This window comes from Tyto alba, unplaced genomic scaffold, assembly GCF_018691265.1.
Source record: "Tyto alba isolate M040663 unplaced genomic scaffold, T.alba_DEE_v4.0 Super-Scaffold_10, whole genome shotgun sequence".
In the NCBI taxonomy this organism is placed as follows: domain Eukaryota; kingdom Metazoa; phylum Chordata; class Aves; order Strigiformes; family Tytonidae; genus Tyto; species Tyto alba.
The window spans coordinates 11,970,157-11,995,476 of NW_024881262.1; the positions used below are offsets into that span (position 1 = coordinate 11,970,157).

The 25,320-nt window shown below is 53.5% G+C and overlaps 2 protein-coding genes and 3 non-coding genes across 5 annotated transcripts; 4 read left to right on the forward strand and 1 right to left on the reverse strand.

The window, feature by feature from the left end:
- The first annotated feature begins 1,536 nt into the window (after positions 1 to 1,536).
- Positions 1,537 to 9,481, forward strand: NCL (nucleolin). The gene is made up of 15 exons (XM_042796523.1): positions 1,537 to 1,776; positions 2,523 to 2,630; positions 3,226 to 3,514; positions 3,859 to 4,008; positions 4,437 to 4,619; positions 4,843 to 4,926; positions 5,196 to 5,331; positions 5,710 to 5,846; positions 6,319 to 6,445; positions 6,658 to 6,791; positions 7,115 to 7,250; positions 7,348 to 7,499; positions 8,062 to 8,188; positions 8,554 to 8,783; positions 8,990 to 9,481. Exons 1-15 carry the CDS (start codon positions 1,759 to 1,761, stop codon positions 9,067 to 9,069), a joined length of 2,091 nt encoding a protein of 696 aa, XP_042652457.1. The 5' UTR covers positions 1,537 to 1,758; the 3' UTR covers positions 9,070 to 9,481.
- LOC116958994 lies at positions 5,033 to 5,102 on the forward strand. The gene has a single exon (XR_004405584.1). It is a non-coding gene; the product is annotated as a small nucleolar RNA SNORD82 (small nucleolar RNA).
- Positions 7,641 to 7,717, forward strand: LOC116958995. Its single transcript, XR_004405585.1, has one exon. It is a non-coding gene; the product is annotated as a small nucleolar RNA SNORD20 (small nucleolar RNA).
- LOC116958993 lies at positions 8,323 to 8,458 on the forward strand. Its single transcript, XR_004405583.1, has one exon. It is a non-coding gene; the product is annotated as a small nucleolar RNA SNORA75 (small nucleolar RNA).
- A 2,801-nt stretch (positions 9,482 to 12,282) lies between the features above and the next one.
- On the reverse strand, positions 12,283 to 20,573 carry B3GNT7 (UDP-GlcNAc:betaGal beta-1,3-N-acetylglucosaminyltransferase 7). Its single transcript, XM_042796533.1, has 2 exons — positions 20,484 to 20,573; positions 12,283 to 15,921 (listed from the first exon to the last, which is right to left on the reverse strand). The coding sequence occupies exons 1-2, from the start codon at positions 20,492 to 20,494 to the stop codon at positions 14,718 to 14,720; spliced, it is 1,215 nt and encodes a 404-aa protein (XP_042652467.1). The 5' UTR covers positions 20,495 to 20,573; the 3' UTR covers positions 12,283 to 14,717.
- Between the last annotated feature and the right edge of the window lie 4,747 nt (positions 20,574 to 25,320).

Below are 25,320 nucleotides of genomic sequence, written 5' to 3' on the forward strand. Positions count from 1 at the left end.
GGGTCCCCTCAAGGCCATCTGGTCCCTGCAGGACTGCATTCATGGAGAGTCTGTGGGTTTTTTTTCTTTAGGGCTCCCTAGGATCTTGTGTTCCCCAAGTTTTGGGCTTCTCTCAAGCAGGTCTCAGAAGGGCAAACTGCTAGTCACAGGTGCATGAGTCAGGAGCCCCCAGGAACTGGCTGGGGACCTGGTTTGAAGTGGGAGGGGATGTAAGGCAGCGGGGAAGCCCCAGCAATAGAGGCCATCAGGTCCTTGGGGAACACAATGTCAGGCAGCAGCAAGACAGCACTCAGCCCTGCCAGCCGACTGGCAAGTTAAAGAGGAGTGCTGTATGTTGCCCTAGGGTCATTCCTACCCCAACTTTATAGCCATTGGGGTAAAACTCCACAGGAAGAAAGCCAGTGTCTTCTTTCAATGAATAAAGTCAAACAGCATTCATCAGGCAACCACAGGTTTATTTTTTGCCCCAGCACTGGGCCTCTTCTCCACATTGGCAGCTAGTGCGGGGGGGTTGGCAGCTGCAGGGTGTTCATGTGTCAACTGCAACCCTCAGCAGCCACACACCAACCGGCTCCTGAGGATACCTGTTCAAGCTGTCCAAGGGGGCTTAGTGCCTCAGCGTCGCGGGGTCGGGGAGCGGAGGAAGGGTGGCAGAGGCAGCGCTGGGGAGGCCCCAGCCCCACCCCTTTGCCAAGGCCAAAGAAAAAGGCAAAAGCTGCTCAAGCAGAGTTCCACCCCCGGAGCAGCGCACGGCGGCTGGGCAGGCTCGGCCCCGAGATTCCCCTGACCGCCCCTCCCGACCCCCGGATCCCCTGACCGCCCCTCCCGACCCCCGGACCCCCTGACAGCCCCTCCCGTCCCCCGGATCCCCTGATCGCCCCTCCCGACCCCCGGACCCCCTGACCGCCCCTCCCGACCCCCGGATCCCCTGACCGCCCCTCCCGACCCCCGGATCCCCTGATCGCCCCTCCCGACCCCCGGATCCCCTGACCGCCCCTCCCGACCCCCGGATCCCCTGATCGCCCCTCCCGACCCCCGGATCCCCTGATCGCCCCTCCCGTCCCCCGGATCCCCTGATCGCCCCTCCCGACCCCCGGATCCCCTGACCGCCCCTCCCGACCCCCGGATCCCCTGATCGCCCCTCCCGACCCCCGATCCCCTGACCGCCCCTCCCGACCCCCGATCCCCTGACCGCCCCTCCTGACCCCGACCCGATCCCCCCACGTGGCCCGCCGATCGCCACGTGCTCTCCCGCAGTCCCGGCCACGCCCACCCTCCGCTAAGCCCCGCCGCCCAATCAGGGCGCAGGCGCCGAGCTGCCGTCCTCTGATTGGCTAACGTCCATCTCTCCCGGGCGGGCCGAGCGTCCCCCCGCTCTCGCCCCCCACCTCCCAGACTCGCTCTCGCCGGCGGCTGTAACGTGCTTTCCCGTTGGCTGATCGCAAAGCACCGGCGATTGGCGGAGGGGCTCGAGGGGCGGGAGCGGCGATTGGCCGGGCGGCGCAGCGCGCTCGGCGATTGGCCGAAGCGGGGGCGGAGGGGGCGTGGCGTGGCGGAGGGCTAGGCAAGCGAGCGGAAGGGGCCTGTGCTCGCTCTTTCGTTTCAGTCCCCGGTCCGCGTCGCCAGCGCTCCGCCGCTGCTCCTGCCGACCGCCCGGGGCCCGCTCCGTTCCTCGCCGCCGTTCCCCCCCGGACGTGCCCACCCTTCTCCTGAGACAGCTCGGCCGCCGCCCCTGCGCCGCCAGGCACCGCCGCCATCATGGTGAAGATCACCAAGGTGAGGGCACCCAGGCGCTCAGCCGCCCAGCGGGAAGCGAGCGGCCGCCGCCTTGGCGGAGCGGGCGGATGGCGATGGGAGTGGGGGGGGGGGGGGGGGGGGGGGGCGCCTTCCCGCCGCCCGTCTCCTCAGGCCGTACGACGGTTTCCAGGCCTCCCCTCCCTCACCGTGAAGATGGCGGCGAGGGGAGGGGCCGCGCGGTCGGTGGGAGCGGTTTCAAGCCTCCCCGGCCCGGGCCGTTCTCCATGTTGGCGCGAGCAAGGGGGCGCGAGGGTTGGGGGGTAGTGTGTGGGGACAAAAAAACAAAAAAAAAAAAGCAAACAAAAAAAAAAAAGGCGGGGGGGGCACCTGGGCGCGCGCCGCGAACGAGCGCGCGCAGTTCGAGGTGGGCGGGGCTACGCCGCTGCGCGGCCACGTGGTGCGCCGGGGAGAGCGAGCACGTGGGAGCTCGGAGCGCCCCCCGCCCGCGCTGCGTGTGTGTCCCGTGTACCCCCCCACGCCGCGCCCCGCACTGTGTATGTGTGTGTGTCCCATACGCCGGGCCCCGCACCGTGTTTCCCGCCTGTCCCATCGCGGCTGGGCTGCGCCGGCCCGTGGGGCGCCGCGGGAGCGGGCGGGCGGGCGGCCACGTGGTTGGGACAATTGCCGGCCGGTGCAGGCGCTCGGGGGTGCCGCGGGGCGTAAGCGTGCTGCTGGCTGCCGGGCAGGGAAATGAACGCCGCCTCACTGCTTGCCCTCTCTTTCAGACTCCCAAGAATCAGATCAAACAGAAAAAAATGGCTCCTCCACCCAAAAAGGTCGAGGAAAGCGAGGAAGAAGAGTCCTCTGAACTAGAGGAAAGCAGCGGAGAAGAGGTGATCAATCTAGAAGTGAAGTTGAAAGAATGCACGTGTTGGATAAGTGTCATGAGGGTTGGGGGAGTATGTAGTATGTGAATGGAGCATCAGCACGAATAAATTTGGTTTCTCGTGTAAGTTAACTGTGGCTAAAGAATAAAATGGATTTCATAAAAGCAAGGCAAGGAAAACTAGCTTAGCTGCTAAGTCTACTTCCAGGCTTTGGAAGGACTGCTGGGATCTTAAAGCTGTCCTGATACTGGTGAACAAGTGGATGATTAATTAGTAGAGTAGCAGCCATAAGTGATTTATCACACACAAATAATATGCAAAACTTAAAATTTCAAGCTACCAGATGCTACTGAGGAGATCACTGGTCTTGCTTTGGGACCAGGGAATTTGGAGATGCTTTAATGTTCCATAAGTAATCTGTCAGAAGCATGAAAAAGCTGATTTTGAGCTTTATTAATTCACAGTAGGCGATTAAGGTCATTCAGCAGAAACTTTAGTCTGTCAGAAGGATAGGCTTTAGATTGCAGTTGCTATATATTTGGCATTGAAGTAATAGTTGTTTAAAGGCAAGCATAAGTCTTAACGTGAATGTGTATTTCAGATGATCCCTCAGAAGAAACAACAAAAAGCAGCAGTTACACCAGCCAAGAAGGCTGCTACCCCTGCAAAGAAAGCTGCTACTCCTGCAAAAAAGGCAGTTACACCTGCCAAGAAGGCTGTGGCTACTCCAGCTAAAAAGGCTGTTGCTCCATCACCTAAAAAGGCTGCTGTCCTAACCAAAGGAGCAAAAAATGGAAAGAATGCCAAGAAGGAAGAGAGTGAGGAAGACGACGACGATGATGATGAGGACGATGATGATGAGGAGGAGGAAGACGATGATGATGAGTCTGGTAAGTTACTTTTGAAATATGTTCTCATCCTTGTGTAAGTTGACTAAAGCTGGTCCAATCAAGTCACTGAATTTGAGTACCTTTGGAATTGAAAGTTTATTATGGTTTAATACTTGAGAGAGGGGGGCTCACTGATTAAAAGGTGGTGAGGAAGGAAATTTGGGGAATGAGTGAAGCTTGGAGGAGAACTTGGGCTGCAGCTGCATTACATGCAGCATGCAAAACATCTTCTAGTTTACTCATCGTTCTTTCCTGAACTTTGCCAAAACCTTGTGAAACAAAGTACTTTACTAGTAAAGTTTGAAGGCTGGTATGGATAAACACTGGCTGTATTGTTGGTTCAGATGAGGAAGAGGAACCAGCAATGCCTGTGAAGCCTGCAGCCAAAAAATCGGCAGCGGTACCAGCCAAAAAGCTTGCAGTTGTTCCAGCAAAGCAAGAATCTGAAGACGAGGAGGAGGAGGATGATGATGATGATGAGGAAGATGATGATGGTATGTGGGATTTAGGAAATTTTGTATGACTGTAAAAGAAAATAAAAGTTAGACTAATAATCACTTAATAGGGAGCTAAGGGCGGGTAACATAACGGATTAGTAGGAGTGATGCAGAGTGTGTGCGTCTGCATTTAGTGCCCCGCTGATTTTAGCTGTCTGTTCTTCATCACATGTGGCTGACTTGGGTGTTTATTTCCCTATTGCTAGTAAAACTTTATGCTTGGGGAACAGGTATTAGTTTTTAATCAGTAAATCCTGAGGGAGAGGATTATAAGCACTATAAATATATTAAATTCCTTTCCAGAGAGCATATAAATGTAAGGAGCCAGAAAACCCACTATTTTACTTCAAGATTTTATTTTATTAGTCTCAGAAGGGGATTAATGTTGAATGTGTCTGAAGTCTTGTGCTCAACTCTTGTTTCAGAGTCTGAAGATGAAGCCATGGACACAACCCCTGTTCAAGTGAAGAAACCTACTCCAGCAAAGGCTGCACCAGTGAAAGCCAAGGCAGAGTCTGAAGATGAGGAGGAGGAAGATGATGATGATGAAGATGAGGATGAGGAGGAGGGTGATGAAGAGGATGTGGAGGAGGAAAGTGAGGATGAAAGTGAGTTTAAATGTTTGAGACCATTACCCTCTAATAATGGGAAAAGTGCCTGAGCAAAATTTTTGTCCTTTTGTGGTCTTTTGGGCTGAGGAACAGTTGCTGTAGTGACAAGAGAAGGTCATGTGTATGAGTGGTGTAAAGGTTAATGCTTCTGTATTGATCCAGTATAGGAAAAGTTGTTTTGTACTTTTATTTCAGTATTGCTGCTTGTTTTCTATTACAGAACCTGTCAAGGAAGCACCTGGAAAGAGGAAGAAAGACATGGCCAATAAAAGTGCACCAGAGGCCAAGAAGAAGAAAACAGATGGTAGGTGGTGTGAGATCATCAAATGCTGCTTCTTTGGTGGACTGTTATTAGACTATTGGGCGAGGCACATAACTGAAGGGGCAGGATGCTGAGTGGGGCTTTTTCCAGCACAGATGATGACTATAAGGGATTTAATACTGAAGCGTGATGTCACTTTTGAGCAGAAACTGATGTGCTGTCTGGAATCTGGCTTCAAGTCCTTAAAAAAAACTGCTTTAAAAAAAAAAAAAAAAAAAAAACACGCAATTTTATTATCTTTTCATTTAAAGGGCCCACTTCAGCTTTCTCCCTCTTTGTGGGAAATTTGGTCCCCACCAAGGAGTATGAAGAACTGAAGACTGGCATCAAAGAATTCTTTGGGAAGAAGAACATTGAAGTTTTAGATGTCAGAATTGGTGCTTCCAAGTGAGTTCATCAGTAGAATTTTGCTACTTATTTCTTATAATTGGCAGTAATTTGTTTGGAGAGGTAGAACTGCTGATGCTGGTTCCCTTCAAGATGCTGGGATGGTTACTTGGTAGTGAATGGAAGCTGGAAAAAGCATGGTACTGATAATGGTGTCATACTTGCCTGGCTTGCTGCTTTTTTGGACAGCACCTCCTTAAAGTGAGAGCTGTCACTTTGGTACAGAGCTCTTCTCTACTGTTTTGCTCTGTAAGCAAGTTAGCATTTATTTTATTAACAGTCTAACTTGACCAGTGGGGACCTCTCTGCTTCTGGGTTTCTGTTTGTGTTTTCTACTACTAGAGATCAGCTTAAATAGTAAGATCACACTTCTTTCAGGCGATTTGGCTACGTAGACTTTTCATCTGCTGAAGATCTGGATAAAGCTCTCCAACTGAATGGGAAGAAGTTAATGGGTTTAGAAATCAAACTGGAAAAAGCAAAGAGCAAGGAAACGATGAAAGAAAATAAGAAAGGTACGGGCCATAACTCCGAATTGAATATCTGCGTATCAAAGGCAAATTGTCATAATCGGGCCTTAAAGCAGGCTTGCAGTGTTACTGATGGCTGCCACTCTGATTAAGGTAGTTCTTCCTCATTTGGGGTCTGTATCATAAACAGTTTCTCAAATGCTGACATGGATATGCAAGTTCAGACTGGAATAACTGGAAATAGGGATCCTACGAAATAGTGCATACGGGGGGGGCTGGGGAGGAAATGTAGCTCTGAAGCTTTAGGACCTGTTTTCTGAACTTGATGCCCTTAAGAGAAGTACAATGGCAGTCTAATTAACTTCTCTAATAGTTGCTTTTTCAGCTACTGAAAATGTGAATGCTTATTGTGGTTTATTTGCTGCTGGATCAACTTGCTGATTTGCATTGAACTGGGAGTGTAGATGAGAAGGGATTTTTAGCTGGTAATGTGAAAGTAGGTTTTTTCTCTTTGCAGAGAGAGATGCTAGAACACTGTTTGTGAAGAATCTGCCCTACCGCGTAACTGAAGAGGAAATGAGAGAGGTGTTTGAAAATGCACAAGAAATCAGAATAGTAATGAACAAGGAGGGGAGCAGCAAAGGGTATGTCACTGAGAGGACTTGGATGTTTGGTGTTCTTCAAACTCTTGGCATATTTTCATAAGCTTATGTGTCCTTTTTAAGGAACCTGCTGTATTAAGTGTACTGAGAATGCTATTTTTTGAAGCATTTTTCTTCCCCATCCTTCGCCTCCATTCATGAACTCAGTTGTTTATGGAAGGAGGCATTAGTTTATGTTCTTTTCTATGCTGTAGGGTGGCCTATGTTGAATTTAAAACAGAAACTGAGGCAAACAAAGCTCTGGAGGAGAAGCAGGGCACAGAGATTGACGGTCGTGCCATGGTCATTGACTTCACTGGTGAGAAGAGCCATCAAGAACATCAGAAAGGTACTTTTCCAGACCAATAACATGCATACAAATGCAATCTAGTATTTAATTCCACTTGTTTCAGAAGTTTTTTAGGGATAGAGCAGATTGAAGCACTGCAGGAAAACTGTAAGATACCAGCAAGGGACCTTGTCTCTACAGCATGTGTCAGACAGGGGGGAACAACTAGTCTAGGTGACCAGAAGTGTGGCACTTGGCTCTGTGCCTTGCACTGTGGTGAGGAGGGAGCATCAACTACTCTTACCACAGAGAACGTCTTGTGACTAGAGGAAGAGAGAGCGCACCTTCAAACTTGTGCTTACAGCACTGAGTTTTCTCCATAGGTGGTGGAGAGAGGGAGTCAAAGACCCTAATTGTCAACAACCTGTCGTACGCTGCTTCAGAAGAGACTCTCCAAGAACTGTTTAAGAAAGCTTCTTCCATCAAGATGCCACAGACCAACCAGGGCAGGCCTAAGGGGTATGTTGTGTTTCTCTGCTGAGTTGGCATTGCGGATGACTTACCTCCACAGATCCCTTCTGTTCCCAGGCTGACTGAAACCTTCCTCTCCAAATAGGTATGCATTTATAGAATTTCCCACAACTGAGGATGCCAAAGAGGCATTAAATTCCTATAACAACACAGAGATTGAAGGCAGAGCTATCAGGCTGGAATTCAGTTCACCAGCATGGCAGAAAGGGAACATGAATGCAAGAGGAGGATTTAATCGTAAGTGTTCCATGTTTGATCATTTGATCTTAAAACAGCTGTGGTAGGAGTGTACCATTAATGTAAACTTAGAGCTTCTTTTAAAAAGAAAAAAAAAACTATGCTTGTGGAGTGAAAGACTTGCATTGTAAACAAGTGTGCTGGATATGATGATTGATTATCTGAAATACTGATGAAACTATTGCCGAAGTCCTCTAGATAGTCAAGTGCTGATCCAGCGCTGTCTGTCCAGTTAGTATCCCTATTGATAAGATGCAAGCATCTGTTTTTTAAAAAAAAAAAAAAAACGAGAAAAAAAAACACAAACCGGGGAGGGGGGGGGAATCACCAACCATAAAGAATTATTTTGACCAAGTTGACTGATGGAAATACTTTGACATCAGGTTCTGACTGCAGTCTTGAAAAAGTTATCAGGAACTTCTAAGTGTCTGAGCTGTTACTTCAGAACACTTTAGCCCTGCGAGCTCTTCCAGGAGCCAGTAGTGTAAGCTGGATTTGCTGTTAAGAAACTACTTGTTGCCTTGCTCAGAGAGAATGATCTCAATGTATTCTCTGCCCATAGAACAAAGCAAAACGTTGTTTGTCAGAGGCCTTTCTGAGGATACCACAGAAGAGACGCTAAGAGAATCATTTGAAGGCTCTATAAGTGCTAGAATAGTCACAGACAGAGACACTGGATCGTCTAAAGGGTATGTTAAACATCACCTGGGATTAGTTCAGTTACTACAAAGAGCCTCACTAACTGATTTACAGTGTGGGATGTTATCGCGTGGAACCAGAACAAGCTTATAGCTTTGGGTCTGTGTAGAGGGTGGCACATGCTCACTTCTCAATGAGCTCCTTCCTGCCAAATCCGTGGCAGCCAATGGATTCGCACGAGAAGAATATTAACTGTTCAGTACTGGCAAACTCGCAATGGGGCTTCATCAGTTGTGATTAGCCACTGCTGTTCTACAAGTAACATGGTCCTGATCCCTGTGTGGGTGTTTGCTATGGAGTGCCTGTAGGTGGTGCTACAGTTTGTGGAGTTTGACTGTCTCAACCGGTTTCCTAGGTTTGGGTTTGTGGACTTCAGCTCCCCAGAAGATGCCAAAGCAGCTAAAGAAGCCATGGAGGATGGAGAGATAGATGGAAACAAAGTGATCCTCGATTTTGCCAAGCCAAAGGGTGAATTTCAACGTGGCGGCGGATTTGGCGGTGGATTTGGTGGTCGTGGTGGCAGAGGAGGAGGCCGAGGAGGAAGAGGTGGATTTGGCGGCAGAGGTGGTGGCAGAGGATTCGGAGGTAAGAAAAGGCAAATGCTGCTGTCCTAAAGCAGGGTGTGCTCAGAAGTTTACTTGAAGCCATTCTGGAGATGATGGTGTGGTGCTACCCCAGAGAGCTTGATGTGAATTTATTTTCTGTTCTGTGCCAGGATGGGTTTGGAAGGGCAGTGGTATCTGTGCAGGAGATACCTGTAATTCTGCTTCTTGCAATAATTTTCTTTCTAGGTAGAGGAGGCGGCTTCCGAGGAGGCAGAGGAGGAGGTGGAGATCACAAGCCACAAGGAAAGAAGATAAAGTTTGAATAAACTTCCCCTTTCCTTTCCCTTCTCCTGCTCTCTGAGACTATCTGAAAGGACTCCGGGGGTTTTTATTCTCCTTTGATCTTGGCGGAGCCTTCGGAGGACATTCCAAGATGCGAAGCAGTACTGTGAGCCACTTGGAAGATACGATTTTCATTTCAAGGAAGAGAGAGCAAGCCATTTTGACTGCTTGCCTATTCAAACGAACTTTTTAAAAAAAAAATGAGCGATAGATGTGGGAATTTACCCCTTGTCTGTGAGTTGTCTTGAATTTATAATGTTTTACCCATGTACAAAAATATTTTTTTTCCTATAAACTTCTGTAGCATTTTTTGCTGTAAAAATGCAGAATGTTTTATCATTTGTGCTTCAGCACCCTGTCTTGGACAGATTAAAGGACCTAAACTGGTTCGTGTTACTTCTGTGCTGCTAAATGGAGCAGGGCTGTGAGAAAGTCTGGTGTGAGCCTTCTCTCTCTTCAGGTCCTTGACCTTACAGGCAGCAGCTGGTGTCCTGCTTTGCTCTAGCCTACTTCACCTCCCCACCATCTACCTGTGCTGCTCTTAGAGTGCTTGCACAAAGAAATAGGGGAGAGATAGGCAATGACTGAAGTAAGCCCTGTGCCCCCAACCATAGTTCATGTTGTGTTTCATGCTAGCCAATTGCTGCGTTTTATTTTCAAAAACAAATTAGTAAATTCGATTTTGTACTAAGGCTGTGCACCTCAATCACACTCTTACGGGCTTATTGTCTCTTGTCCCCAAATATATTGCAACAGGGGGCTAGGGGTAGTAACTGTCCTTGTGCCCTGGTGTTCCTCTCAGGCTCTGTAAGGGTGATTGCCACCTCCAGAGAGGGGACAAAAGCGCTGGGTCCTGACCCAGTCCCTCAACAGGCAGTCCCAGCTTGGTGGTTTTTTACCAGCCGGGCGCTTGGCTGGTGTCCGGTGGTGGCAGCGGCTGGGGGACAAGGGTGGGTGGAAAGCTGGGGGGGGCACAGGAGCCAGGGGGGCGGCTGCTGTTCTGGTTTAACTGGCAGTATTGGCCGCAGGGCTGGGTAGCTCTGGGCACGGGCACCCGCGGGCTCAAACGCCAGCTGCCTCTGCCCTTAAACCTCGGCTCCGGTTCTGGTTGCAGACAGCTCCACCCTCTTGGCATAGTGTCATGATGCACGTTACTCTTGTATTGCCAGGCAAAGTCCTCGCAGCCCTCTGCAACGCTGCTGTGGTCGTCTCCTTCTGCTTAGGCCTACTGCCGCCACACAGCCCTGGGATTTCTCTACGGATAAAATGTTCTATATTAAGCCGGCGCAGGGAGCGGTTGCTTGAAGGCTTCTAGGGAAGCCCTGAGGAGAATTTTTGTGTGTCGTTTCCTCCCAGCTCCCCGTCCCCTTGAGCGGGGGCTCCTCCTCCCGCGCCCTTGGCCCATCAGCCATTTTAGAGCCGCCGCCCGAGTCCCGGCGGCAAATGGTCGGAGGGCGGCGGCGGCGGCGGGGCCGGCCGCCAGGGGGCAGCATCCGCCGCAACATGGCGGCGCCGCCGGGCCCGCGGGCCGAGGGGACGCTCACACGCCTCGGGTGGGGGGTTGGTTCCGTGGGAAGGGGCAGGCCTCCCCCGCTCGCGTGAACGGAGGGGGTTTGGGGGGCTGCAGCACCCTTCCCACTCACTCCCCCCATCCCTGCTGTAACGCCTTCCCGTCCTGCAGGCGACCTCCGCTCCGCCCCGTGGTGCCCAGTCCCGTTTTCACGTCGGGACCCTGTTCCCACTCCGGATCCTCGGCTGGAGCGTTTGGCTCGCACCCTGGTACCCTGCGGAGGAGTCCAGCAGCAGGAGGCGACAGCCCTGGGTCACACTGGAGAGGGAAAGGGCGAGAGCATCTGCAAGTGCCTCTGCTCAGTGTTTTGCCTTTTGTCCCCACCTGTGACATTTTTGGCACCATGGGGAAGCTGGCCCCAGTGCCAGGTGGCCCAGCCTGCCAAGTCCAGCATGTTACAGAATCATAGAATGGTTTGGGTTAGAAGACACTTTAAAGATCATCCAGTTGCAAGCCCCCCACCATGGGCAGGGACACCTTCCACCAGACCAGGTTGCTCAGAGCCCCGTCCAACCTGGCCTGGAACCCTTCCAGGGCGGGGGCAGCCACAGCTTCTCTGGGCACCCTGGGCCAGTGCCTCACCACCCTCACGGTAAAGAATTTCTTCCTTATATCTAATTTAAATCTTCCCACTTTTATTTAAAACCATTACCCCACATCCTATCACTGTATTCCCTGATAAAGCATCCCTCCCCATCTTTCTTGTAGGCCCCCTTAAAGTACTGGAATGCCACTATAAGATCTCCCTGGAGCCATGCCTCCCTCTTTCTTTTGCTCTTGCTCTTCCTCTTCCTCTCCAGGCTGAACAACCCCAACTCCTTCTCCTCATAAGGGAGGTGCTCCAGCCCCCCCAATCATCTTCATGGCCTTCTCTGGACCCACGCAAGCAGAACCGTGTCCTGGTCTCGTTGCTAGCCTCTCTGCTCGCCATCACCACGTTGAGCAGCCAAGCTGGGTGCCAGCCCCGGAAACCGAGCCCCCAGTGCCCAAACACCGAAGTGAGACCCACGGACTCATCCACGGCTTTCCTCTTCTTCACCCCAGCCAGGTTCAAACCTGATGCGGGTTTGTCCCTGCGGACATGGCTCACTCTGCTCTGGGGTCACTGCTGGCTCATGGCATGTCTATCCCACTGCGCTATGGCCAGGGGATGTGTCACCCTGTGGTAGTACTTTGGTTGGGGGAAAAAAGGCAGGTAGCAAGGTCCTGCCATGGAGAAGGTGACTGAGACAGCAAAGTGGCAATCTCCTTCAGTGTGAGGAGAAGGTGGTGAACAAAACAGGAGAGTTGCAAACCTGCCAAAGTGGCTCTTCCCACAGAGTGCGAGGTGAGGAGCTCCTCACCGCAGGGCTCCAGGACAAGCTGAAGTTTAGCTGGGTTTGATATACAGCAGGAGGAATGCATGGAAGAGAAAAAAAAAATATCTGCTGGCCCTTATTAAAACACCATGCCAGACTCTGCAAAGAAGGTATGCTGAGCTGGAGGAGGGCAGCCACAGCCCCCCCCAAAATGCCTGCTCCAAGCAGAGGTTTTGCCGCTGCAGCCCATTACCATTTGTTCCCAACCAGACAAGCTGCCTTGGCCAGCACAAATGCACTAGCAAAGACACAAAGTGAGGGCTTTTTTTTTTTTTTTTTTTTTTTTTTTCTCCTTCTTTTAACCTTTATTTAGAAACTAGAATATTCACCAAATCTACAAGGTTTCTCTGTACAGGTCCCACCAGGTGAAGAGCAACACTGAGAGATTTCTGCACGCAGCTCTGGCTCACCGTACACATTGCTACGGAGACCAAGAGCTGTCCCTGTGTATAGGATAAATATACAGCCTAATGTACTGTACCTGACATAAATTACAGAGGTGTCAATCTGGAAAGTATTTCTGAACTCGCTCCCATTGGAAGGAGGGAGGGGACGGGAAAATGAAGGAGTGTTGTATGCTGCCTAAGCCCAGAGGGCACTGAAAGTGCCTTCGGGGGCTCTGCCCTGCGCTGCTGGCTCTTGCCCCAGGAACACGGTGCCACTGGGTGCATCGTAAATCAAATTTCACAGTATTGCCGCCATCCCCAGTACCAACAGCTGAGCCCTGGACAGCAACAGGCTCTTTTTCTTCCTCCTCTTCAAATTTGCTTCTTGTCTAAACAGATGAGGGACATTTGCCGAGAAGTGGCGTGGCTTGGCATGAAGGTGCCTTTTTTGGCTGGTTTATGCCCTTTTTTTGTTTGTTTTCTAACCTGGGGAACATACAGACTTGGAGTAAATGAAACGGGACTGTTTCCAAAACACATTAAGAAAAGGAAAGAAAAAAAAAAAAAAAAAAAGGCACTGCACAGGGGAACCTTTGAGGTAGTCAAAATTTTTTTCTTTCAATATCTGGCACCAGAGAGGGAGAGAGAGCGAGCGCACATGTGCCCACGTTTTGCTGTGCGTGGTCAGGGCCGTGGATGTAGCTCTGTGTGTGTGTGTGTGTGTGTGTGTGTCCACCCGTGCACAGGGACATCTGGGCGTGCAAGCCCTACGCATGGGGACATCTGCATGCACAGAGCCTGTGCCAGCTGGCACACCAGTGCCTGTGCACACGTGTGGCTTTGCACATGCCTGTGGCTTTTCTCATGCCTGCAGTCAGTGGCTGGAGAGCGGCTGTGGCCCCTGCATGGCTGTGTGTCTCTGTGTCGGGAGGGGTGCTGTGGTTCTATCACAGCACCTGGCTTGGGGCTTCCCTCCACGGCTCCAGTGACCCTTTCAGCCCAAAGAAAAAGGGCCATGTCTCATGATACCACTCCCTGTCATGTTCCTGGGCCTCATCCTATACAATAAACATTGCAACAACCCTGAGAGGATCAGACCTGGTGCAAAACACCAGCTCTCCTTCATCTTGTCCCCTGGGACTCTGCTCTGCCTGCAGGGGTGGGACTGATGCTCTCCAACGTGCCCTGGAGCATCATGCTCGCTGCAAAACCAGGGCTGAGCCTGAAGCAGCCATGCACAAGGTCTTTGGGGGCTGTTGTCCCCCTCAGAGGCAACCCCACTATGGCAGTGAGGCAGAGAGGATCCCCCTGCAGCAGGCACCCAGGATGCCTGCACCCAAACTAGGGTTCCAAGTGTGATAAGCCCCTGGGCCACTCCAGCTGGGGCTGACCAAGTTTCTCTGCCATTTCCTTAACCGTGGGCAAGGGCAGCTGGCCTTGTGCCTTCCCTTTCCTGCCATGAGGAACAAATCCCTGAGGAATTTTGGCTGGGTGCATTCCCCCGAGTGCACACACGGCATGGCTGCAGAGGGGCTGGGGAGCCAAGTACATCCTGGGCCAGTGCTGGGAGCCACCATCGTCCGGGATCCTTTGTTGGGGACAAAGACCCCAGTCCCCTGACTGCCTAGCTGAAACCGTAATGGAGGCTTGGGACTGGCAAGGCTCAGCCTTGGAGGAGAGCCCCTTTCCCCAGCTGTGTAGTGGGAACACAGAGAGGACTTCAGTGGGGATGAACCCAAGGCACACAGGGACAATGTCACTAAAACTTTGCATGGAGTAGAAATTTGAGATAACAAATAAAATCCCCTTGACTTTTGAGTCATGAGGTGTTCATGCACTCGTAAACGGCTCATCTCCCTTGAAGTGGCTTCCCTGGACAGCCACACCTGAACATCTCCAAAAAAATGCCTGTGCCACAGCCTTCCCTGCCTCCCCTCCACCCCACTATTCATCATGCTCTGGTGGAGGTGGTACCTAAAGCAGAGCACAAACAGCTCTGCCCTCCCTCTTTCTCTCTCTCTCTCTCTCTCTCTCTCTCTTCATTTTGTGCTAGATTTGTTGTGTTTTTGTTTTTTTTTTTTTCTTCTCCTCTTTTTTTTCAGCAACCCCCAACCCAGCTGGAGATAAGCAAACCACATTACAGTACAGGAACAAACACTATCACAAACCCTGCCCGCAAGCACAGTGTCTATGCCCTCCTTGCCCTGGAGGGAAATGCCCCCGAAGGACTTGTGTGCCACCAGCAGAGGATCCTTCCACTCCGGAACAAGGATGAGCTGTCCTGGCCCCTCCAGTCCCAGCTCTCCAGAGAGACTGAGCTAAAGGACGTTGAGTTTTCTTGAGCACGTCAAGTTACTATGGACCAAGTCCCACATTTGGAGCAACTCTGGGGGCAGCAGTTTATGAACCACCAACATACTCCGGAAAAAACACGGCTCCTTGTTCATCTTGCTGTTCTTGTTCTTCACAATGCCAAAAGTTTTGAAGCCCTCGTGCCCAACAGGTGATACTTTGAGGACTTCCAAGCACATCCCTAGGAAGACATCGTCAATGGGGTACAGCTCCAGCGTCTCTGAGGTCTTGTGCAGCCTCTTGGCCAGGGGTCCATCCATGATGAAGCCCCCACCCCCTGCATAGGGTGGGTAGTTGCTTTTGTTGTAGAGGGCACTAGGGATGTAGTACTTGTTCTCCTTCTTCCGGATCGGCTTGGCTTTGTAGAGCACGTCCCCCACAAAGAGGTCCTCTCCCTCTTTCTTGTCCTCCAGGAACTCCAGGATGTTGCTGGGACTCACAAACACATCGTCGTCACCTTTGAAGATGAAGCGGACGTTGTCGCAGTAGATGTTCAGCCACTTCAGGAAATGAACCTCTTTCAGAGTGAGGTTGAAGAAGCTGTCCAGGAAATCCCACTGCAAGATGTCCCCATAGATGTGGTTCTCATAATCCAGCAGTTTCTGGTAGTTGGCTCTCTCTTCCTCCTTGGAGGCTGTGCCCAGCAAGAACAGCGTCCTAATCCTTTTGCCCTCCACCTCCTTCTCCTGGCCCCAGGTCCTCCGGATGGCCTCGCGGCGGTCATGCTGCGTGATGATAGACTTGACCACGATGAGCAGGTAGACATCCCCGCTGCATTTCTCAGGGTGGTTGATCAGCATGGGGAAGTAGCGGCAGTGCCGATAGAGCAGGAACTGCTGGAAGTTGGGCTCCAGCCCTTTGAACCAGTCCACCTTGCTGAAGTTCTGGTTGGCTGAGCAGTTGGTAGTGGTGACATCCCAGGATTTTGCTTGCTTTGCCGTCACATTCTCCTCCTCCTTCACAGGAGCTTTCTCCTTCTTGCTCTTCCAGAAAGTGCTGGTGATGGAGAAGGCGTTGTCTCTCTTCTGTGTTTTCAGGGGCTCTGGAGCGGGCAGCTCTTTCTGCTGCTGGCCCTGCATGAACTGGCTTGGGGCCATTCCCCGTTGTAGCACTGTCACTGTGATCACCAGCAAGAAGGAGAGGCAAACTGTTTTGTAGATGGTCTTCTTCCTAAAGGGATGAGATGGGGGGTTAAGAAGCAGAAACTGCAGACTGAGAGAGACTTGTCTGTAAAAGCACCTCCTGGAGGGGCCATGGGATGCTCATAATCTGTGTCCCATCACCTTTTGATGGGCAGCAGCCTTATGGGAACGGCTGTGGGACACCTCCACACCACACGTGCTCTTCCCACCTGCATCCCGCTTGTGGGGTGGCTCTGGGGCCACACTTAACTGCAGGGACAAGCACAAGGCACCTGGTAACCCCATATCTGTGCAAAGAGCTGGGAAGGGTTCATGGTAAAGAAGAAAATGGGTCGAGAGAGAGAGATGAAGTTAGGATGATAGCTTCAGCAAAGCAGCTGTTTCAGAGGAAAGTCACAAGGGAAACCCCTGTTTCAGACATCTGAAAATTGCAGTTTAGGACAAGAGCAGAATTATCTTTCCCATGGAAGCGTTAGCTCCAAAACACAGGATGTACTGCCCATGGCCCTTGACTAGCATCACAGGCTACACAACACTGAGAAACCGGAGCTGGGAAGGCCATGGCAGTCAACATGAAACAGCCATCACCATTTCACTTGAAAATGGCAGATCAGGACAAAAAAAGTTGCTATTTGAGATAAACTTCAATGTTCAATGGGGAAAAGACATCCCTAACCCTGCAACCGCCTCGGGAGCCAGCATTTCTGGGGGCACTGCTGGGTGTTTGGGCCAGCTCTCGGGACCTGTTGCTTTGCTTCGCAGTGATAAGGAGCAGTGGATGCACTGCAGACTGGGGAGGGGGCAGATTTTCCCAGCCTGCAGCAAACCAGGTATCGGCGTGTCTGGGGTGTGCAGAGGACTGGGGGGGCTGGGGGTGGTGGATCAAACCTAGCCCCTTTACGGGGTCATCCTGCTGCTCTTCCCTGCTGCAGATCCATCATCCGGGAAAGCTGCTGGCTCATGGGACAAACCCTGGGGCTCGTCGGGGGCTTGAGTGGGATCCTCCTGCAGTTCTTGTGACAGTGGGAAGGCTGCACTAGATTATCAGTTCACCAAATACCCCCCCACCTGCTTTTCCACACAGTTAAAGATGGTTTTCTCACCCTGCTGCTGTGGGGAAGAGGAACTGTCTGATCTGCCCATCTGCACTATGTTGCCCCCGAGCGCTCGGCTCCCTTCCACAGCTGGCACATCTGCACCAATTTCCTCCCACCACAGTCCTGCTTGCTCCAGCTGCCTTGGGCCATCTCCCCATGCCAACGAGCACCGGGCACGGGGGGCGGCAGCTGGGCTCCACGTGCGCATCAGGGTCCCAACAGCTTCCCCGGGGCAGCCCCATCTCCGGCTGCTCCCATGCAGAGGGGACACGGGGGGTGCTCGGTGGTCCCTGAAGCTCCTTTCCCTGCCGGTGGGTGAAAGGGACCTCAGCTGAGGAGCAGAAGGAGGAGGATGTGGCACCGGTCTCATGACTCCCCTGTGCCTGTCCTTTTGGTGACAGAAGCACGTCCCAGCCCAGGCGCCACCTGTTAGGGACAGCCCTCAGCCTCCTGCTCCCTGTTAGAGCCAGAAAGATCCAAGATCACCTCTACCAGGCAGATGGCACCTTCACCTTGCGATAGTCCAGAGAATGAGCTTGGGGCTGAAACCTGAAACATTTAACCCAAGTAATTTCCAAATAGGGGGAAAAAAAAAAAAAAAAAAAAAGCCTTGAAACTCTCCTGCTACCAGGGGCTGGTTTGTGATCAATGCTACTTGGGAAGCTGCTGGGGTTTTGGGGCACAGCCTGCACCAAAGCACCTGCTTAGTGGGACATGCCATAGCCCCATGGGTTCCCCAGGGCAGGGGACAGCATTGCACTTGGGGACTCTGGCCACCCCGAAATGCAGGAGCCCCAAATAGGAACTGGGGGAACCAGAAGCTTTTGTGAGCTCCTGTCTCTGGCTTTAGCCTCAAGCACAAAGGACTTTTCAGCCCCATGTTTACATGGGAAAACTGTGATTGCTAGTGTGGACTGTGAGAGCCAGCGTGGAAATAAGTAATTATGGTTAAATGGATAGATATTCCCTGTCAGGTTTTATATGTGGCCACTCATCTGAGACTGATGAGGGAGCAGTTCTGATTAGATCTCACCATTCCCTTAACCCTCTCCAGCCCTGGCTGCACAGCTCTGAGCTTATTCTTAGAAACCCTTCCGTCCCAATACAACTTCACAGCCAAGCAATGTTCAAAACCTCTCATCAATATCTGGCACTGCAGCAAAAATAACCCTGTTCACCCCCGTATAGTAACCCCAATTACACTGATCCCATCCTGACACCCCAGCCTTGCTCCCACCCCATCCCATCCGTGCACTCCCCACCACCCCAAGGACAACACATGCTAAAACACCCAGCCTGAAGGATGGCCAGAGGTTCCCCAGAACCTATGGGCAGGGGATAATTTTTAAAAATTATGTATCTTTTTAAAACGGGCATAGGTAAGGCTGTCGCTAACTGGCATGGATGAGTCCCACCCTTGGCAGGCTCTGCCCACCACAGACAGGAGTCGCACGTAGCCACTCACCCCCGTTACCCTCCTTGGATCTGTGCTTTTTATTTCAGCCCAGGCAGAAGCCATTGCCCTGGGGCTGAGGGGAGAGCTCCATCTTTTAGTAAGAGGTGGACAGTTAGGTAGCCTGCCTACACCTGGGTATATGGATATGTTGCACAACAGCACGGAAAGTTATTCCTCCTTCCTTCAGCGGACACTGTTTCCCAGTTCTCACTGGTGCAACGTGCAAGTTTTGCGTTGTTACAAAAATCTGTTTGGCATTTTTCCTGTAGGTCTGACTCTGCAAACCACGGGGGCACCACTGGCTCCCGCAGGAGCCGGCAGCCCCACGGCTGCCTTCTGCCCTGCAGAAACCTCTGGCAGGAAAGCAATAGGGACTGCAGGGACCCTGAGCCACAACTGCAGGTGATTCCTACATCAAAATAAGGATTTGGGAAGCCAAAAGACTTAACAATCATGTGTGAATCTTTTCTGATCTTGAGTCTTTCTGCTCTGTGGTCTCCTTCGCTGGGAAGTACTTTAGTGGGAGGGAAACCAAGTCCTGCTCTCTGGACACCCCAAGAACCGTGGCTCTGCAGGAGGCGACGGCAAGGCAGGCACTTTGGGTTGGCTGCCATCGCAGAGAAATCACCCTGCGGAGCCCCAGCACCCTGCTTTGGGGTGCAACCCCCAGCCTGTCCCTGGCAGTGTCCCCAAGAGCCCGGGGCACCCAGCCCTGCAGGGCCCGAGGACGGCAGCAACCGGCGCCCGTCCCGGCTGGGCTCCCACCGGCGTCAGCTGGGACCGGCTGCCCCAACCGCCCGTGTCGGTGCCGTCGAGAGAGCTTTGAAAGGGTCCCAACCCGCTCCTCCTCTTCCCTTTTCTCCACTAGGAAAAGCTCAAAAGCCGCCCTGTGAGACAGCCACGCCACCGCCGGCTGTGTCCCGAGCAGTTAAATATAAAATCCCCAAATTAGAGGTGGGTAGTTTCCCTTTCAGGTGGTGATGCTGTAGGGCTGCGGGGCCCCAGGAGACTGGGGTTCTCTATCCCCGGTCCCTGGAGAGGCACACAGCCACTTTTGATCCGCATGAAAACCTCTTTCATCAGTCAGAGCTATCTATTTATTTGGATTTTTCTGGCCCCTCAATTAGACCCAGTCACTGAGCCGGCGGAGGCACGGCCGGTATAGAGCCCTTTCTGTTGGCAGTGCCAAGGGCTTGGGAGAGGGGATCCCATCTGGGAGCAGATGCTGGGCAGAAAGCACCCAAACGTCTCCCAGAGCAGCCTGTGCCGGCTGGGTGCAAGCACCAAGCGGGACCCCAGCTCACGACAGTTGTCCCCAATCCCGGGGTGTCCGGGGACACAGCCCCTTCTTATAAAAGCCGTCTGGTTTAAATACAAGGCGGTAAAAACCCAAGGCTGGGGAGAGGCATGAGCCGAAACCCTGGATGTTTTCCCCCGCGCCGTGGCCATCTGCCCCCACGCTGGCGCTGCCGTGGGACAGGGACCCCACGGGGCAGGTCTGGCCGCTCCCCCCGCCGGCCCCGCTCTCCCCGGTCCCAGCACACAAACCAGCCCTTTGCTGGGAAGGGCTGGGAAAGGCATCCCCAGGGGAGCGGGGGGGACACGACACTGACCGCCAGCCCCTGCCCGGTGCCCCCGTTCCGGCTCCCGCCGTGCCGGAGCTCCGGTGCCCCGGGATGGGGCGAGGTTTGCGCTGGGACCAGACACCCCAGAGAACCTTCCCCGGGGTACCCCCGCCCGGGAGCCCTCTGCAGAGCCGGGAGCGGGGGAGCGTCCCTCCTGCGCTGGGGACAGACTGACAGGGGACGGACGCCGTCCTTTTGTCCCTTCCTCATGCGCACCCTCCCCTTCAAAGCCGCCTTTTCCCAGCCAGCCGCCCCCTCGGGACCCCCCTCGGGAGGGACCCGGTGCGGAGGGGACCTCGCAGCCCCCCCGGCTCCGGGCAGGGCGCGGTGCCGGGCGGCGGGCGGGGGGACCCCGGGGCTCGGACGGGGCAGGAGCGGGGCTGGGGGTCCCCGCTCCCCGGCACTCACTCACCACTGGAACATGCTGGGAGTGGGACGGGGCGGCCGCTCCGCTGCTGGCCGGGGCTGCCCGCGGTCCGGGCGCTTCTCTCTGCCCTCTTCCTCTTCCTCCTCCTCTTCTTTTTTTTTTTTTTTTTTTTTTTTTTCCCCCCCCCCCCCCTTACTTTTTCCCTTTTCCCTCCCCTCGCTCTCCGAGGTGGAGCCAAAAGGGATGGCAGAGCAGGTAGGTTAACTCTTGCCCTGCCCCTCCGTCCCCCCCAGCCGCACCAGGAGGCAGAGAGCTCCCCAGTGCTGCCACGGGAAGGAGTTTAAGGGTGACACCCCACACTTCCCCCTGGGGACCCTCCCCGCTGCTGATGGGACACCGACCAGGAGCTGGGAGCTCGGGGGGTCCCACGGTTCCACCCCAGCACCCCGAGGGTCTTCTGCCCCCCGGGCACAGAGGTCTCCCTGCGGCGTTAGCCCTGCCCCATAGCTGTTAATTGCAAAGGATCCCAGTTACAGGGAGGGGATCCCAGCGCTAACCGGGAGAGGTGCTTTTGGCAGCTGTGATCTGATCTCTGGAAAAGAAATGCGGGTCTTTTCTGCACCACCACCAACACAGGCAGGTCACTTTGGGATGAATCCCAAAAAGGGAGCTGGGGCCCAACCCCAGTTTCTAATGGGGACATTGAGATCCCAGCTTTGCCTCTGTGCACGGCATCGTTTGGGGGTCCCTGGAGCAATAGAGCCACACCTCTCCTGGGACCCTCACCTTACCCAGGACCCCCACCTCTCCTTGGATCCCCACTTCTCCTAAGACCCACACTTCTCCCAGGACCCACATCTCACAGGATCCACACCTTGGGGGGGACCAATGCTCTGCCCAGGACTCTCACCTCACCAGGCACCCACGCTCTGCCCAGGGCCCACATATCTCCTGGAACCCACACCTCACCTGGGGGTGCAGGGAGTCGAGAGGAAGGGTTGCTGCAGCAGGAAGGTGCCTGCTTGGCATGCCAGGACTGATCTCATGGGTCAGATTTCCACCAGCAGAACAGGCAGGTGCAGTGTCCTTCCAAACTCTTTCTTCAGTCCTGGTTTGGAGCAGTGTTTCACCAACATCCCTGCTGCAGCAGGGGACATCCCCCTGCCTATTGAAAAGCAGATTTAAGACCTTCCTTTCCTCTTAACTGTAGCATTTCAGCTGAGGGTCTTTTTTCAGCCATGAAAATCAGTCCCCACCATTTCTGATGTCTCCTTTTTGGTTGTCCTCCCATCCCCGCCAGTCACTCATGTCAATCACAAAGCCAGACTGGGAAGCCTGCAGGAAATCCTTTGGGATATTTCCTTTCCTGCCTAGCAGAGATATCCCAGTCCCTTTCCCCACAGTGCCTCTGCATTTTGCTGAGGGCCAGGGTCTCCTACAGCTCTCACAACCCCCCAGAAACACAGCACTTGTCATGAGAAAGGCTCTTCTGTTCCGAGGCTGGACACCTGGTGGGACCCATGCAACCTCTGCTACTCAAACTGCATTTGGCCCTGCTCCCAAGAAAACCCCAAGTCCAGCTCAGTTTGGGGAGGAAAGTTGCATTGCTTTCTCCAGACCAGTTTCTCTCTCCTTATCTTGGCTTACTGTTTTCCCAGATGCCCTGCAGCTCTGCGTCCTGGGGGCTGTGAAAGCTCCCCAGGAAACATTGCCCAAACAGGCTGCACCAGCTCTGCAGCACCCCACAACCTTATCATTACCAAAGGTCCCCTACGCATCTTCCCTCCTTTCTTTTTAGTCTGTTCCCACTGCATAGGAAAATCTGAATCTGCTGAACTCATGGCCCCAAGAAATCATGGCTGTGAGATGCAGAGAAAGGGGGTCAGGGGTACGACAAAGAGCCACGCTGAGCTTGACCAGCACAGGATGTGAGAAGAGCTCCTCTCATCCCTGTAGCACAGGGATGGTAGGTGCACGCCAGCTCACGGCTGGGAATTCACTCTCCGGAGAGGGGCTCACGATGGAGGGGGACCCCACTGAAGAACCCCCCTACTTCACAAACAGGCACAAACAGACGCGAACAGCAAAGTCCCGAAAGTGCAGCCACCATCTCCTCCTTGCAACATGCCCTCGCACCACCGTGGGGGCAGGGATGGCAGCATCGCTGTTGGGCTTTACTCCAGCTGTGGGGAGCTGGAGTAAACCCCGCAACACAGCCCTGGAGCGGCCGCCGCAGCCGCAGGGGATGCCGAGATGCGGTGGGTGTGCGGCAGGCTCCCGGGGCTCGCCGGATCCCCCGGCGTCAGCACGGCCGGCCGGCAAGCCCAGGGCTGGCCGGGGTGCAGCGTGCCCACGGGCTGTGCCACTCTGGCGTGGCGGTGGCCCCGCTGCGGGGCGAGGAGGGCTGCCGGCAGCCTGCGGCCGGGAGCTCTGCCAGCCCTGCTCCCGGGCTGCCGCCTCGCCAACGGCTGCTTCCGTGCAGAAAAGCGGCAGGGCCACGAGCTCGGGGACTTTCCCGGATGCTTCCCGTGCTGTCGTGCAGGGTTTCGGCTCCAATAACCCCCTCTGCGCAGGCAGAACCCTGCTCCCGCCTCCCCCTGTGCGGCAGAGATGCGCGTCCCGCTGCGTGAGAGCGTTGCAGACCTGGGGCACGATGGCTGCGCAAAGCTCTACTTCTGATATTCATTAAAGACTCAAATAGTTATCAGGTCTGAGGCTACTAATGACAGAGATAAGCACTGTCCTGGGCACCCCTGGCACCACCAGCTCCTGTTTCAAGGCTGAATCTTAAGATGAAGCATTTTTTTACATTTGTTTCACCATTACATAGAAAAGCTTAGGATAAACCCAAGTTTTCATGCTCTCTGGATTCACCCTGGGAAAGCAGAAAGGCGTCAGGAGGGCTAAAACCAAGCTGAAAGCATTTTTTTTTTTTTTTTTAAAGAAGTCCTCCTCCACACACCTTCACCTTACCTCTTTCCAGCGCCCAGCAAGAACAGGTTTTACCCGAGCAGCCACAACCCCTCTGCTGAGGGCGAAACCTGAAAAAGAGAAACCCAGATTTTTCTGTTCATCCAAAACCAGAGACGAGGGCAGCATCACTTCACCACGAGCAGACCCCAGCCACCAGCAGATCCCTGCCGTTCTTGCCCAGCCCTGCCTTCAGCTGGATCCTTCGCTGCAGCACCCAGCACCCTTATATCTTAGGTCTAAGCCATTGGCCTGAAATTTGGAGGCACCGGGTGCCTTTTTGGTACCGTTGGCAGGGCTGCGGGGGTCTGGGGAAAGGCTCTTGGGTGGCAGGTGCTGCTCGGGCATGGAAAAGCTGAGCGCCTTTGCCTTGCACAACGCTGGTGACATTTTGAGGCGTGCCAAGCCGCCGCAGTCCTGTGAGAGCTGGCAGGGGACCTGTGAGAAATAACATTCGGGCATGGTACGGTTGCACTGTATGGAGATGCAGAAGGGAAGGTAATGCAGGGACCTTCCTGGGTGACACCCGAGTCACAGCTGGGGTGACATCAGCTCCTGACCACAGCAGCTACCGCTGCGTCCGGCGGCTCCCGGGACCCATTTGGAGATGGCCAGTAGCCCCACACTCACCTCCCAGCCAAGCATGCCTCCAGGGTCACCGCCGGAGATGGGGGTGAGCGACCTGTGGGGACATGAGGCTTTGGAGCTGGCATCTGACAGGGCTACGAGGCATCATTTGGGCAAAGGGAAAGGGCAAGGACTGGGGCGATGCTGAAGTGGCTCATTTAGATGTTCTCAGAGCAAACCACAATGCTTTTTTTGTTTCAAGGAGACTCTTTTCATTTCAGAGTGGACCTGAATTAAAATGTTTTATAAAAAAATAAGTACAAAGTAAGAAGTGAGCTTTTTTTGTGAAGTTTATGTAATCCCAGAAGACTGGCTTGTGGCAGGTTGACCAAGCCAATGTTTTCCCACTGATGGTTTGGGTTTTGTTTCACTGGGAAAAGCTGCCCTGGTTTCTCTGCTATGGGTTTTTTTGTGTTGTTTTCTGATTCCTTTCCATTCCAGCAAATTATATGTACACAGAAAAAAGTCTCATCTCTTCTCCTGGCGATGCTCACACCTCCAGGCCACTCGTGCCAGCGCCGTGGTCCCCACGCTGGGTTTCCCACACAAGCCAAGGTCCCGTCGCCCTGTGACCTGCGGGGACACCCAAACCAGCCCTCTCCTCCCCAAACCTCCGAGCTCCTGGAGCAGGACCAAGGGCTCAGCCTGACCCGAGACCAGCAGCACGGGCTGGTCACACATTTAGGTTTTCCTTCAGTAAACCCCGGTGAGGTACCCTGGGGCGGGGAGAGTTGCTATTTGTTTATCTGAGCCAGACTCGCACTACGTCAGGACTTCGCAGGCACTCGTGGGCAAACATCCTGGATGCGATAGGACAGGGAACGTCCCTTTCTCCTTGCACATTTGTTTTCTAAGCACCTTTCATGGTGCTACTTCGGCTGTGCCAGCAGATAGAGAGTAATCCTGGGAGGTTTGCCCGTCACCAATGCTCCCACGTGGGATGCTGGGGGTTATGACCAGGGATTGGCACTGCCTCCTCCGGCCCAGCCCTTGTTCAGAGGAAGCCCCCCGCATGGTTAGGATTAATAATTACCTTGGTTTATTGCTGAGTGAATGCCACCAGCTTGGAGGCTGGGGCAGACGTCATGTACTGGCCAGGCTGGGATGTGGGATGCCAGGAAAGACAGCCCCCCCCCCCCCAAGCTCCCTCTGCTTGCCCATCGTTAACAGGGCAATAAACCAGATCCTGAGTGCCGGGTGGGTTATTTTACACATTAACCCCAGGGCCTTGCAGCTGTTTCCATCCCAGCACCTGCCCTGGGCAGAGGTGGGAGGAGGTTTTCTG